The 14,680-nt window shown below is 50.5% G+C and overlaps 1 protein-coding gene across 1 annotated transcript in view; it reads left to right on the plus strand.

The window, feature by feature from the left end:
* The first annotated feature begins 846 nt into the window (after positions 1–846).
* LOC134042028 (serine/threonine-protein kinase pim-1-like) overlaps positions 847–14,680 on the plus strand; it is a 28,582-nt gene continuing 14,748 nt past the window's right edge. Inside the window, exons 1-6 of the mRNA XM_062489102.1 lie at positions 847–1,004; positions 12,949–12,991; positions 13,356–13,490; positions 13,589–13,639; positions 13,868–14,237; positions 14,451–14,627. Coding sequence (XP_062345086.1) covers positions 847–1,004; positions 12,949–12,991; positions 13,356–13,490; positions 13,589–13,639; positions 13,868–14,237; positions 14,451–14,627 — 934 coding nt within the window. The remainder of the gene's footprint in view (positions 1,005–12,948; positions 12,992–13,355; positions 13,491–13,588; positions 13,640–13,867; positions 14,238–14,450; positions 14,628–14,680) is intronic.

A 14,680-nucleotide genomic window follows, 5' to 3' on the forward strand; every position in this document is an offset into this window, starting at 1 on the left:
TTGGCAGTTACCAGTGAGGTGAGAACACTCTTGTGAATTGTGCCCTGTACTTCATACACGGTGTGTAGAGTAGCTATGTGCTTGTTCATCTCCATGTGTGCTCAGAGACTGCCTTCATTTCTCTTTTTAGATCTTGTATTTCTAATGTCTGTCAGCTTTCTATGGGATCTGTGTGTAGATGTAGTTGTATTCACTGGTAGGTCGGGTATCTGACACTCATCTTTGAGTGAGCTGCCATTATCATGAAATGTGCAAATGCAGAAAAAGATACTCTAATTATGTTATTTTCAGAGTCCTAGTCTCTGCCCGAGCTGTCATTCAACACTGCAAATTAGTCTGTAGACCGGAGCGTGTGTTTTCTGTTTCCTGGCTGAGTGCTTCAACTGCTGGTGTTGCTTTTTTGAACAGGAGCACGTGACTCTTTTATCTTTATGACTGACGCCTTTATGGTTTGAAAGCAGCCCTTACTTTAATTTGGTTCTTTGTGTTTCAAAGTAAAGAGCCTAAAGGGAAAGCAGTTGACATTAAAGAAGGCTTAAGTAGATACTTTATGAAATTTCTTATTTTTAGGCCTGTTACATGCAAGTCTGAGGCCAGATATTGGTGCCAGTGGAAGTGTCATGCTGTGCATGTGCTCTTCTGCTCTTATTGTGCTTTTATGTTCCTCTGGACACAGTGGGACGTGTTGTCATTTCCTGAGTCGTCTGTCTAAGGCAACTGGTTTTCTTTCCGAGGTCATTCTTATGTTTCCCCTCATGACTTCCCCAGGTGACCAACCTCCGCTCAAAGGTGTCCTACTCGGCCATTGTCACTCTGGGAGAGCTCTTTGTGACCTTGAAGAAGGACATGGACTCTGAGGTGGATGAGGTGGCTCGGGTCCTTCTGCACATGGTGTGTAATTCACCAGAGTTTGTTGAGAAAGCAGCCAGTCACACCCTGGGGATCATGGTGGAGAACGTGACTCCTGCACGAGCAATGACTTCTTTCCTGGACAGTGGAGTCAAGTAGGTTCTTCTTTCAGTGATATTCTTCACCTTCTAGAGTACTTCTAGGTGGGGGAAGGGATGAGAGAAAGAATGGGAATGGTGGGAGGGAAGGGTCCTGTATCCTGCATCTTCTGTCAACTCAGTGACTGGATTCTCCAATCCACCTCATTTCTTTCCTCTTGTCCCGTATTTCTGCCCTCCCTCTGCCTATGAGTTCTCAGAATGAAAGAGCTGTAGAATATGGGAAGTTGGATGAGGCCATGAGGATGATTAAATCCAGTTCCTGGCCTTGCACAGAGCCCCCCAAGAGTCACACCATGTGCCTGAGATTGTTGTCCAAATGCTTCTTGAACTCTGTCAGGCTTGGTGCTGTTGACCACTGCCCTGGGGAGCCTGTTCCAGTGTCCCAGGCACCCTGTGGGTGAAAAAGCTTTTCCTGATATGCAACCTAAACCTCTTCTGACTCATCTTCCCTCTGCTTCCTGGAGTCCTCCCAGTCTGTCAGAGTTGCCTAGATGTGGTGAATGGTGGGGAAGTGCAAGTGCCTGCAAAGGCTAAGGATAGAGCCTTGTGCTTCTGTGGGAAGAGGGACAATTGCAGTTTTCATCTGTGAGAGCTCTATGGTGTTTCACTGCAGTAAGCACAGAGGCCCTGGGAAAAAACATGCATCCTCATGATGCCATTAACTGGAGAAATAAGGAGGGTACTTGCTGGGGTATGGAGCACCTAGGGGAGAATGTGCTGGCTGTGACACAGCCTGCACAGCAGGTGCAGCTCCTGCCAAAAGGAGTCCTGTATGACTATCCTGGCCATAGAGCTCTACTTTCTAATCAAACTGGTGTTTCATGTTAGCCTTGAGATGATGAATCACTGCACATACACCTTCACAGGCCCACTACTATGGAATAGCTGATGCAAATGCTGCCTTAAGTGTTTGTGCTGAGCCTGATAATTATCAAAAGACACTCTCTAGAACTGGACAATCTGGGTAAATTGATTGCCACACTTTCCCCATCTTTGCAATAGGATAAAACATTCAGATGTACCCCTTGCCAATCCTCACAAAAGAAACAGGCTGCATTGCTGCATATTCTGCAACTTCACGGCCCACAGTGTGTTTTCTCTGCATCTGTATTTTTCCAAAGCTCTGCAGATTTGGGGATAAATGGCTGGAATGAGCCTCAGTCCTGCTGCAGCTCTGTGTAATGGGTGCCCTCTGATAGGTTAGCATGAATGGTCTTTCATTTCTAAAGAATTCATATGTAATCTATTTTTTTATCTTTCTCAGTGGAAATTGTGGCAAAGACACTGAGTATGAGGTCGTGCAGGGAGACTGAATTCCTCCGTCTTCCTTGCAGACAGTCCTTGTGTCCAATGCTAATTTGAGTTTCTCTGAGGACAGAAGCTTCTACAGGTGTCTGAAGCTGCAGGGAGAAGCCAGGCCTCCTTCCCGCAGCAGTGGCAGGGAGCACGCTCTGGCCAAGGCCTGTGCTGCTGTTGCTCCTTCTCCCTGTGCCCCAGTGTTTGCTCTCCTCTTGCCAGGAGCCGCCACGCCCAGGTGCAGAAGTGTGCGGCGCAACTGCTGCTGTCCTTGATGGAGAAAATTGGAGTCACGAAGCTCGCAGGCACACCCAGGGCTGAGAGGCTGGCGCACGCGGCAGGGACGCTTGCTCAGGACTGCCACAAGGACACAAGGTAACCATCTTCATTTCACCTCCTCACGCAGGAAAACTGCCTTGTGTCTGTCTAGAAAGGTAAAACCACAAAAGAGTGGAAACGAAAGGCAATATTAAGTTACCTCACGGTGTGGATAAGGGCCATAGAAGCATGGAATACCCGGAGTTGTATGGGATCCATTGGGGCCATGGAGTCCAGCTGCCAGCCATGTGCAGGACATGCCAAGAGTCACTCCATGTGCCCAAGAGCATGGTCCAAACACTTCTCGAGCTCTGTCAGCCTTGGTGCTGTGACCACTGCTCTGGATTACCTGGGGAAATGACTGTAGTGGGTAAGCTGAGGTTGTCCAGCAAGAAGGAGCATTGCCAACTTCCTGTGACTTGAAGGATTCTTTCCTGAGATCAAAAGAGCTCAGATTTGGCAGTCAAACAGTTTTGTTTGATCTTAGGTGCACAACACAGAGCCAAAATGTTGCCTCATGTTCATCACTGAAAGACCCAAAGCAGATCTTTCTTGTTAACTTAAAACTTTTCTAGAAGTATTTCAGGGCTAATGTATTCAGTCTGTCGAAACCTCTTCTGCAGCTTTCTAGAATGCTGTTGTCTGTGGCTCAATGACCTCTAAATTTCTTCTGGAGGAAAACTGGTTTCCTAGTGGCAAAATCAACCCAAGCCACCCAAATCCCCTTACTTTGATGATTCAATTAATAGCTGCCAAAAATACAGGAGCAACTAGCTGCTGCTCTGCACACATATGGAATAGTCAAGAGGAGGCCTGAGGTGTTTTGTGCGGGATTCTCTGCCAGTTAATGGAAGGCAAATTATTGAGCAATGGCAGCAAGGTACTTCTAATGGGATCTGACAACAAAGCAGATGTGTTTCACTTGTTCCCTGGGATCCTTTGATCCCACAGAAGCACACCCACAGTTTCAGAGTGAAATGATATTTTTATCTCACTTTGCTGAGTAGGTAATGCCATCTCATGCAAGGATTGCAAAGGATGACATTAAGGTATCAGCCTCTTCTGTTAACAGGTTTCCTTTGTTTGTTCGATTTCCTTCCTTCCTTCCTGGAATCCTTCCTTCCTGGAATCCTTCCTTCCTGGAATCCTTCCTTCCTTCCTGAAATCCTTCCTTCCTTCCTGGAATCCTTCCTGGAATCCTTCCTTCCTTCCTGGAATCCTTCCTTCCTTCCTGGAATCCTTCCTTCCTGGAATCCTTCCTCCCTTCCTCCCTTCCTCCCTTCCTCCTTTCTTCCTTCCCTCCTTCCTTCCTTCCATAGGCATTATGGACAGGAGATGGTGAAGATGTTGATAAATCATCCAAAATGTAAAATGCTTTTGGAGCGATCCATTCCTGCCTGTGACCTGGAAGATATTCTGAGAAGAATAAAGAAGAAAGTAAGTGCTTGGCAGGAGAAATGTCTCCTTTGTGCAAGTATAGCCACAGCTAATAGGACATCAAACATACCTAATCTGTCTTTATCTCATTCCCCTTCTGCTCAATCATTTTGCTCCTGGGAATGAGCTGTTAATCCCCAGCCTGTTCATCTGCAGACCACAAAGGAACTGATATTCTTAGGGGAAAAGTGGGGCTTTGAATATTTTGACTATTGGTCACAAAGAGGAAAGGGGAAGAGAAGAAAGTGGGTTTACATTTAAGCATAACTCCCCACCCTGCTGTCCCTGCTCTGCTCCCAGTAAAGCAATGAAGTGAGAAAAGTGCTTCTGAGGAGAACAGAGTCTTTGCAAAAGACACTGGAAGCAGTAGTGCCAAGAGAATTTCCAAAACTGCAGCAGATGTCCCAGTCAATCCTAATTGCTACAATTACCGTCTGTCTTTTGGGAATACTGCCCTGCTGTCAAGCCCTGTGGAGCTGGAAGAAGCTTGGTGAATCCAGCAGCATCCAGAGGAAAATCATTTGTCTTGGGGGGACTTTCATTGTTTTTATCTACATTATAGAAGGGAGCGTGTCCTTTGTGCACAAACAGGGAGAGCGAGTGTTGAACCAAATCACCTTCCAACAAAATTGGCCCACCCCAAAGAGTCCTAATTTTTCTGCTTTTTCCTATAAGATCTCTTGGTGCCTACCAGTTTCCATTATTCCCATTTATGCTCGAGACTCATGAGTTGGGGAGTTTAAACTGCTGCTCACTATGGCAGCACCCATAACCTGCCTTGGGCTATTGCAAACAAAGAGTTGGCATCACTGAATCTCTGGTCTGTTTCCTTCTGTAGGTTTGGAAATATTTCCCTAAGCCTTGGTAGCAGTGATCCTGGTTCTAACTTGTGTTTTTAAGCAGACAGTTTCCTATTCTATATTCGAAATGTTGGTGGGGTTTCTCTGTGTCCTTGTAGGGGATGGAAGAGCAGAAGGGTGAACGCCCATGTGTCAAGAGCCCTGTGAAGATGAGGAGCCATGTCTCAAAGAAGCCCCAGCCCACATTTCCTTCTAGTCAACGGTACTGAGCACTTTTGTTAGATGTGACAAAGCACACAACAAGCTTGATATTTCTCTTCGTCAGGAAAATCTTTCTGGAGAGATGGCCTGTGCCACTGATTCTTTCCTTACCCTATAAATTTTCTTTGATAAAAAATGCCTATATCTGCATTAATAATATTTGTAGATTGTCTCCCGTAATGATTGTCTTGAAGTCCATGCTGTTTTCAGAGCCTCATGATTCTCTAGCTTGAAATCACAGCATGAGTAAATCACCTCTGGATGTTTTGCTCACAATTATCTGCAGGTATTATCACCAACAAGCCATCATTTGCTTTTATTTTCCAGGGTGAAGTCGACCTCGGATGGACGCCTCCTACACCATCCAAAAGTCCAGGTCACGTTGCCTCCAGCTGTGGATGAAATGGAGATGCTCCAGAAGCTTGATGATCTCCTGGAAGCCAAGGGGTTTGAGACACGGATGGAAGGAGTGGCACTCCTCCTAGACCTGTGCAAAAACAGCCCCAAGCTCATCACCACAAACATTGTCCAAGTATGTAGGGTATCTTCACTGTTCCTTCCCTTCAGCTCCTCTCCCAAGCCTGTAGCAATGAAGTTAATTCAGTCTGTCTTGGCACTACATCCTGCCTTGTTGGGACAGGCTGGTCCCTCTTACCCAGACAAATTTAATTCAGGTCCAGCATGCAGGACAAGTTCTTTCAGTCCAGCTGTATTTGTCTGGCAGGTGCCTATTGATGTTGTTCATCACATGATGACAGAATTTTCCACTGCCCTAACCTTTGCTGTCTCCTACTCCCAGCTGGGTTCAATGAAAGGAATCCAGCCACTGAAAGCATGGCAATTCTTCTCTTGATGAAAAATGGGTTTGGATGTGGAAGAGAAGTATCAGGCTGGGTTGGTATAACCCAAATGTTTTTACAGAGATACTTCTCCAAACTCCATCCTGTCTTGCACAAACACAACTGTGGCTACTCGTTTCCATCCTTGTCTCTATTGCACTTGGTAAAGATGGTGTGTAACCTTCTCGGGTATTGAATGCTCATTTCTACATCCCCTCTCCAAACAAGGACATTTTAATCCAGCTTTCTTGCTGCTTGTTCTCTTCACAGATTTTTGATCATTTTGTCCTGAGAATATCTGACACGCACAAGAGAGTGAAGCAGATGGCGCTGGACGTGCTGGCAGAAATGATAGCCATCCTGGAAGATGCCTTGAACCCCGTGATTGTCCGTTTAGTGGAAGGAATACTAAAGAGCCTGAACTCAAAGGATGCCGGGGTTCATGCTGCAGCTGTGAAAGCGCTGGAAAAATCTGTTTCTCATTTTGGTAAGGCTGACATGGACTCTCCTCAACTGTGTCTCTGCCTCTCTGACACAAGAGAACACTGAGTGCCATGAGAGCTCTTGTTGCCCGTGGAACACTGCAGCTGACATCCACCAGAAGCTGTGGGGGTGCAGTCCTTAGGCACCAGTCCCCCAAGAGGCTTGAATGTGCATCAGCATTTCCCACAAGTGCCAGGAGCCCTTGGCTCTGTGCTGCTTGTCTGGAGAGGAGGTCCTGCACTACAGCTTTGCTACAATTCAGAGGCAAAGGGGATTTTGGAGTTTGCTTGGACCCCATTAGATTTCCCAAATGAATAGCTTTGCTGTTGCCATGAAGGGACACTGGCCCATCATGGCTCCTGCAGAGCAGCCCCCTGGAAGGCTCCACATTATAGGCATTAGCTGCCTCTGTTCCACCTTTCCCATTTGTCTTCCTTTTTCAAATGGGACACTTATGATTCACCAAGTGCATTTCCTTAAAACAAGCAGATAGAAATCCAGCTGTCAGTGATGTCTTGTTCCACATGTTGTTTTCATGGGGCAGGATGGCTGTGGCAAATACCTACACAGGCAAGGACTCTTCTAAATTCCTTTGTCACAGAGATTTATGTCAGCACTGAAAATGCTGCTCGGGAGAAATATGCCTGACAAATGGAGTGTTGAAGAGGCAGATCTTCAAGGGGAGTTTCCACTTTCTCCACCTCAGCTGCTCTGCGAACTCCTGAACTGCCTGACTCTGTGCCTTTGTGTATCCCAAGTCTGGGCTTCTTCCTGTTTGCTCTGGAGTTCAAAACCTTTTCACTGCTTACGTGTGATTGAACTCTTGAGGTCCTTGATCTGAAATGTTTAACGTAGCTCCCGGTCCAGCAGACAACTTTGCATTGACAAATGTGAACGGAGAGGTTTTCTTTGGGAATTTAACCCCCCCCCTCAAGTAGGCTGGAAGGAAAGAAGTACATCAGCAGAAAATTACTTGATTTTATAAATTGGGGCTGCCCCTGCCCTTCCCCTCCCCACTCTCCTTTCTCCTAGGACCTCAGAAGAGTGAGCAGAAACGTGTGTTTCTCTTGTAGATAAAGTAGCACTGATGAAAGAGTTCAGCCACCAATGGAGTCAGCTGAGTGGCCAAGCTCTGCTGGATGTGACAGAGCGTATCACAGGTATGGCCTCTGCTAAGCCAAGAGGTCTCCCCAGGGAGCATTTCCAGGGCATTCCTGGCAATAGACAGTAGAGTAGCTGCTCCAAATCAGGAGGTGCTGAGCTTGTCCCTCCTGCCCAATGCCCATGGCAGCTGTGTTTGGCAGGTTTTCCCTGGCTGCTGCAGAGGTGTGCAGTACCTGGCACGGGGGTGGCGCTCGGCCTTGGGGCCCAGCTCTCACTGGGGCATCTCAGAGCCCACCTCCAGGAAAGGGAGGGGTTAAAAATACCCGAGCTGGCTCTTCTCTTGGGAGCTCAGGGTCATCTCTGGTCCTTTAGGGAAAATGTAGCAAGTGCTGTTTCAGGCAATCCGTTTGTTTTGTCCTCACAGAATTCTCATCTTGCTCTTGAAAAGTTTTCAGACTGAACCCTGCAGTGCCTGGGGGTCACAGCTTAGGTCAAAACTCAGCACCCAGATTAGGGGCACAGATTTGGTGCAAGGCAGCCTTTGGGGCCAGAGGGGCAGAAGCAGAGTGCTGAGGCTCCCTGCCTGTGCTGTCAAAGTGGCATTGGACTGAGTATTTCAGGGTGTGCAAACAGTGTCTTCCTGTGTCAGTGCTGTCCAAAATGCTACAAATGCAGCTGATAATTGATTCCTCAGAGGAGCTTGCTATGTCAGCAACAGCCCAGGATTGGAAAAGTGATAATCTCTATATATAGTGGACAAGATGATTTACAGCCTTGCTTTAACGGGGTCTAAATGCACTGCTAAGTGTGCCAGCATCTTTAAATGCAAGGTTTCATAGACTTGGTGTCTTCTTCAGCAATCTCAAATGCGCAGTGTTCGGTGATTGAGAATGTCAAAAGCCCTTGAAAGGGCATTGGGATAAAGTAGATGTCTAGGAAGAGGGAATTTAGTTTTGGAGATATTTTGATCTCTTCTTGAAATAAAGGAAATAAACATAAATTAGGACTCTTTTAGGAAGAGCAGATGTTCTCTCTGAGATTTAGTGGGAACAAACAATGTTTTCTCAAGTTCCATTGTGACCAATGTCTTGAATTGGATTTTAACTGAACTTAACACCCATTTTGAAATGGATGCCATAACCCTTTTCCTGCTTGGCAGAATTGGTTTTGGGCACTTTCAGGAACTGTTTAAATGTTGATGATTGCTGGTGGATTACGAGCATAGAGGAAATGAAGTCTCTTCCACCACAGAATAAGAAGTAGCTAATGCATAACATTTTGCCTGATCAGAAAATATGAATGGTGTCCAGAGCATTTCAGGTTTTGAGGTCTCAGCCACATCTGCCATGCAAGGAGCCTGTTGGTTGTCAATTTTTTGTCTGTGTTTGACAAAGTTCAGTTCAGAAATTGAGCAGGGAGTAGGCTTCAGAGAGAAAGGGAGAAGACACTCGTGTTGTGGTTAAATTTCATTCATCTGTGTTGCGTTTTTCTCTCTACATTCTACTATTGCAGTGCACATTGCAAGAAAAATGCCATTAACATTGGGAGGGGGAATGACATTAAAATGTGCAGATGCACAAATGCCACAGCAATGAGGTCTGGGTAATTACCTAAGACACCCTGAGGTTTGAAGCAGCTGTTTGTTGGAAGGCACAAAAGCATTGTGCCAAAGACAGCAGCTAGTCACTGATGTTTCTAATCCAGCTGTCAAGCAGCACCCATGTCTGGTGGGCTGGAGTTTGGAAGTGTGGTCTAATAGTGCCCTTTGCTGTGTGCCACTGAGCAAAGGGAAGAGCCAGATTGGATTCTGGCACTTTGACATCAAGAGTCACAAAGATGGAATTGTCCTTTTTCTTAGAAACCTTTCAATTGAATCTCCATGGTGCATTTCCAAATCTTCAGTGTGGGTTTAGACAACTTCCTAATGGAAATGAAAGGGAAGTTGACATTTTAGTCATTCTTGATGTTGAAACAGGTTGTGAAATGATCCAGTAAAGGTACAAGTTCTGCCCACAGGTGCAAGTATTTGTTTGGAGACAGTACTCCTGAGGTGTTGGTGGTTCTATTTTGGGGAGGATCAGCTGCTTTGGCCATTTCTGGATCGTTGGGCTCTGTGTGCTATTTCGCTGCTCTTAGCCAGAGAGGCTTCCAAGAAGCAAATCTCGAGGTGGATCCTTGTTTGCATTAAGGTTGTTGTTTCAGAAGCTTGTGTCTCTGTCCCGGCAGTGCTTGTGGAAGGGGTTTATGCCAGGAGCCCTGAAGTGGTCCAGCGCTACGCCCTGCCCGTGCTCTGGTCCTTCCTGGAGAACAAGGCGCTGCCTGTCCGCAGCGCCAATGTGCGCACGGTGGTCACCAGGCTCGCCTCTGCCCTCTACGAGGTGATGGGCACCAAGCTGAAGAAGCGTGCTGCCAGCCAGCCCCCACATGTCCAGGAAAACCTCTCCAGCATCCTGGGCTGGTGAAGGCTTGATGTTCTCCAGCAAGTTGACCAAGTGCTGAGATGGACACCTGCGGTTCTGACCTTTTAGCTGTGCCAGAAATGACAAAATACTCAGGAAGGGTGTGCATCTGCCCCTGCTCTCTCCACTGCCCTTCCTAGTCATGGCATGCTCAGGGGCCTGAAGACACTCTGGATTGAGGACAAAGTGAAGGACTAGCATGGCTCAGCCTCCCACCGAGGTAAGGTGGGAGCTGGGCCGCTCTCTGGTGGGAGGAAGGGTCTTGTGCCAGCCTGGAGAGCCTGTGCACATTGCCAGGGAGCAGTTGTGCCCTGCAGGTGCCCCCTGCCATGAGCTGTGCTGCTGCCAGTGCCCCATGGAGCTGTAGGGCTGCTGAGCTGTGGGGCAGGGAGAGGAGCAGGAGGCTGCATGTGCAGCTGAGCCATTACTGGGAAGCACAGGGCTCTGGGCTCCCTGCTGTCCCAGAGCAGCCCAGAGGCCAGGGAGTTCCCCTGGGAGCTCTGTGGAAGTGGCTCAGGGTGTGCCCCTGGCCTGCCTCCAGAGGGTGATGGTAGGAGAATGTTAACCTGTGCAGCTATTTATCAATTTCCAAGAAATGTGTTCTGTTAAATATGGAGCTTCAGATGCTTTAGGTTTGCATTGCAGCCTCTGTTACATTTTGTGTCTCCATTTTGCAGACCTGCCTGGCTCCTGTGTTTCCACCAAGTTTTCTCTGGACATTCTTTTGTGCATTTACCCACAAAGTCCTTTCCTGCTGTCCAGAAGAGCTCTTTCCTCCAAGCCCAGGAAGAAGCTGCTGCCTATCCAATGAGCGTTTGAAGACAAGGATTTATGCATTAGCCTGTATAGTTCCAGATGTACATATGTTCTGATAGTTATCTGTAGGTTTCAATAAATATATTTTGATTCTATCTTAATAATTTTGTTGTTATATTTTTTATTGTGTATATTTTTGGTGGTATGTTTTGTTTTTTTATATTTTATAGTTTTATATTTTTTCCCATTGACATGCTAAGGATGGCCAGGTCCTTGAGACCTTGAGATGGGGAAGGGAGAGCCTCCCTGATTTTGTGAGTTTCTCTGGGAGGGCGGGGCCAGTGTGGGGAAGGAGGCCAAGGCCACGAGATTCGAGGCCCCAGGTAAAGGAGGGTGGGGGGGGGCAGTTACTGGTACTCACCCCTTTTTGGCTCTGGAAGGAGGAAGGCAGCTGGAGAACCTCACCGCGCCATCCCAGTGCCAGGAGCTGCCTCTTCTGGTGTTGGACCTCACACCCCTGCCAGGATGCTGTCCTGCTTCAGTTTGCTATCTCCAAGCATCCTGTTGGAGCACCGGGACCGACACTGCTCCAAGGATTCGTGAGCAGAGTCTCTCCTCCACCCTTCCCATCTGGGACACAGCTGCCATCACCCCCAGCTCTCCTGCAGCTGTGCAGGGATCCACACACCTGCCCTGTCCACTGGGAACCTGCCAGAGCTCACTGCCAATGGCGATGGTAACTGCACCAGGGGGGAAAAGAGCACACAACCAAAGGAACTGTGACTGGGTTCCTGTTAATTTCATAGTTATTGTTGTTTAGATTGGCCTTGTTGTATATTTAGTAGAGAACTGTTCTTCCTGTCCCCCTATCTTTCCCTGAGAACCTCTTGATTTCAAAATTATACTGACTCAGTGGGAAGGATTTTACTTTCTCCATTTCAAGGGAAGGTCCTGCTTTTTCCCTAGCACACATCTGTCCATTCAAACTAGGATACGGAGCATGAGATGCAGGGCTGATGTGTGAAAGCATGAGGATCTCCTCCAAAGTAACTTGTTTAATTGTCCATTTTATTACTTCTCTATTTACTCCACACTACTAAGGCAAGGCAAGCTTTGCTTGCAGGCAAAACAGGCATGGGATACACTAGGGTCCCTTGCAGGATCAGCAGGGCTGGCAGTGACAAAGCAGGCAATCTGCTCCATGGTGAGCCACTACACAGCCGCATCCCAATGTGGGTTTAAGTAGCATGGTATTATGGAGAACTCCTTTTCTGCATCAGATACCAAAAGAACGTTCACAGCTTCTGGTGGCTGTCAGCTGGAGCATTCCACAGGCAACACGAGCTCTCAAGGCACTCAGTGTTCTCTAGTGTCAGAGGCAGAGACACACTTGAGGAGAGTCCATGTCAGGGGTCAGCCTTCCCAAACTGAGCAATGGATGCTTCTGCCACTAACACTGACAGGAAATAAACAAACAAAATTTCTGTGCACACCAGGGCTACGTGTGGATTAAATTATTTCTGTTTCACATCCCGGCCAGAACAACATCGTGGTCAGAATATCATTGTTCCTAGATTCTCTAACACTAAAAATATTGCTGGAGAGTTTTTGTCATTCCCATAGATTTGGTGACATCCAGACACACTTAACAATCCATTTGGGTCCAAGTTCCATATTGCAGACGATGTCTTTGGGCAGCCTGCAAGTGTCTCAGCAGAGAATGAAAAGGGATGACAATACTGACACGATTGCTCTTTGCTACTTGAAATTTAAAAGCTCCGCTCCAGCCCACACTGGCAAAATTGTCAGAAGAGGCAATTCTTCCCCACAAAATGCTTCATCTCACTCAAACAAGAAAGCCACAAGCCAACAGTCTTCTTTACGCCTCCACTGCTTTATTTGGCTATTTCTCTAATAGGAATTAGCTTCATTTATTCTTACTTTGTTTCCTGTGTTCCACGGGGCGCGCGGCGGCTCCTCCGTTGGGTTCGCGGAGGCAACGGCAGAACGGCCGCGCGCTCCGGCGGCTCCGCAGCAGCAGCAGCAGCAGCCGCAGCAGCAGCAGCAGCAGCAGCGCCTCTCTCGATCGGTTTTCCGCTCGAGTTCCCGCTCGCCCTCCGTGCCCTTCTCCCTCTCAGACTCCCTGTGATCCCGTTCAGTCCCGTCCTTGTTGCGCCTCTCCCAGCCCGGCTCATGCCGTGCCCCGCAAGGCGGCCGTGGGCGAGCCGGCCCCCTGCCCGCCCCTGTCGGGCACGCCGCGGTGCCGCCTCCGCGGGGCTCAGTCCGTACCGCCTGTGGCACCTTTTGAAGAGCCTGTGGACGAGCTCCTCGCTGCACTGGTGGCGGTGGTGGAGCAGCAGCGTCTCTTGGCTCCGCCTGGCGCGGGCCCTGGCGCTGGCCCGGCCCCGACCGAGGCCCCTCCCGCGGTTCCGCCCACAGCTGGCCCGCAGCCGCCCGGCTCCCGCCCCGCCGCCGGCGCATTCCCCCGAGCGAGCCTCGCCGCCCGGCAGTTCGGCCGCCGGCCCCGAGGCGCCGGAGCCCGGGGCGGCTCGGGAAGCAGCGGCGGCCGGGGCGGGCGGGTGCCCCGGGCAGAATGCCGAGAGAGCGGTGCCGTCCCCACGGGCGGAGAAGCCTCCCCTGGAGCAGCTGTACCGGGAGGGCCCGCTGCTGGGGAGCGGCGGCTTCGGCAGCGTTTACGCCGGGACCCGGCTCGCCGACGGCGTCCCGGTAAGAGACGGGGCCGGCTCGGAGCGGGGAGGGGAGCGGGGAGGGGGGCGGCGAGCGGCGGGCGGCGAGCTGAGCCCTCCGCTCGCCTTGGCTTGCAGGTGGCCATCAAGCGAGTGTCCCGGGACCGCGTCTTGGAGTGGGCGCGGCTGGTGAGTGAGCGGGGCCAGCGGGAGCAGGCGGCGGGGCGTGGCGGGCGGGGTAAGGCCAGGCCCGGCCGGGTGGGAGCCGGGACGCTGCGATGGGAGCGAGCGTGGAGCGAGCGGGGGCCGCGCAGCGTCCCGGGCCATGGGCAATGGGAGCTGCGGTGGCGCCGGGCAGGGGGTGGCGAAGGCGAGCGCAGCATCGGCGCCGCTGACGGCATGGCGGCTCCCCCGCAGCACGACGGCGCCCTTGTGCCCCTGGAGCTGGTGCTGCTCTGGATGGCGTCGTGGCCCGGCTTCCGCGGCATCGTGCGGCTCCTGGACTGGTTCGAGCTGCCCGACGGCTTCGCGCTGGTCATGGAGCGTCCGGAGCGCTGTCAGGACCTCTGGCACCTGCTGCACGCGGGGGGGTTCCTGCCAGAGCCCGTGGTGCGGGCGCTGTTCCGGCAGGTGCTGGGGGCCGTGCGGCACTGCACCAGCCGTGGCGTCCTGCACCGCGACATCAAGGCCGAGAACGTGCTCGTTGACCTGGCCACCGGCGAGGCGAAGCTCATCGACTTCGGCTGCGGCACGATCCTGCAGGACACCTTCTACACCCAGATGGCTGGTGAGCCCAAAGCCGGGGCCCAGCCGGGCAGTGGAGCTTCTCCCCTGTGCTTCCACAGGGGGAACACACAGGGAGGGAGGGAGGGGGAATGCTGCTTCAGCCGGCTGCAGCCAAGTTGCATTTTGGCAGGAGCTGGGGCTGGCTTTTGAGGAGCTGGCTGGGAGGGAGGGAGCAATCAGCATTGGCCTGATGAGCTGTGCCCGTGTGCCATAGGAACGCGGGAGTACTACCCACCGGAGTGGATCCTCTTTGGCCGCTACCATGGCCAGCCAGCCACCATCTGGTCCCTGGGCATCCTGCTCTATCAGCTGGTGTGCAGGCACCTTCCTTTCAAAAGCAGAGAGGACATCGTCCGGGGACAGCTCTTCTTCCCGCCCTGGGTGTCTCAAGGTGGGGATGGGCCTTCAAGGCACGGGAGCAAGAACGGCTTTGGGAGAGGGCAG

The sequence above is a fragment of the Cinclus cinclus genome, chromosome 3 (genome assembly GCF_963662255.1).
Source record: "Cinclus cinclus chromosome 3, bCinCin1.1, whole genome shotgun sequence".
Lineage (NCBI taxonomy): Eukaryota > Metazoa > Chordata > Aves > Passeriformes > Cinclidae > Cinclus > Cinclus cinclus.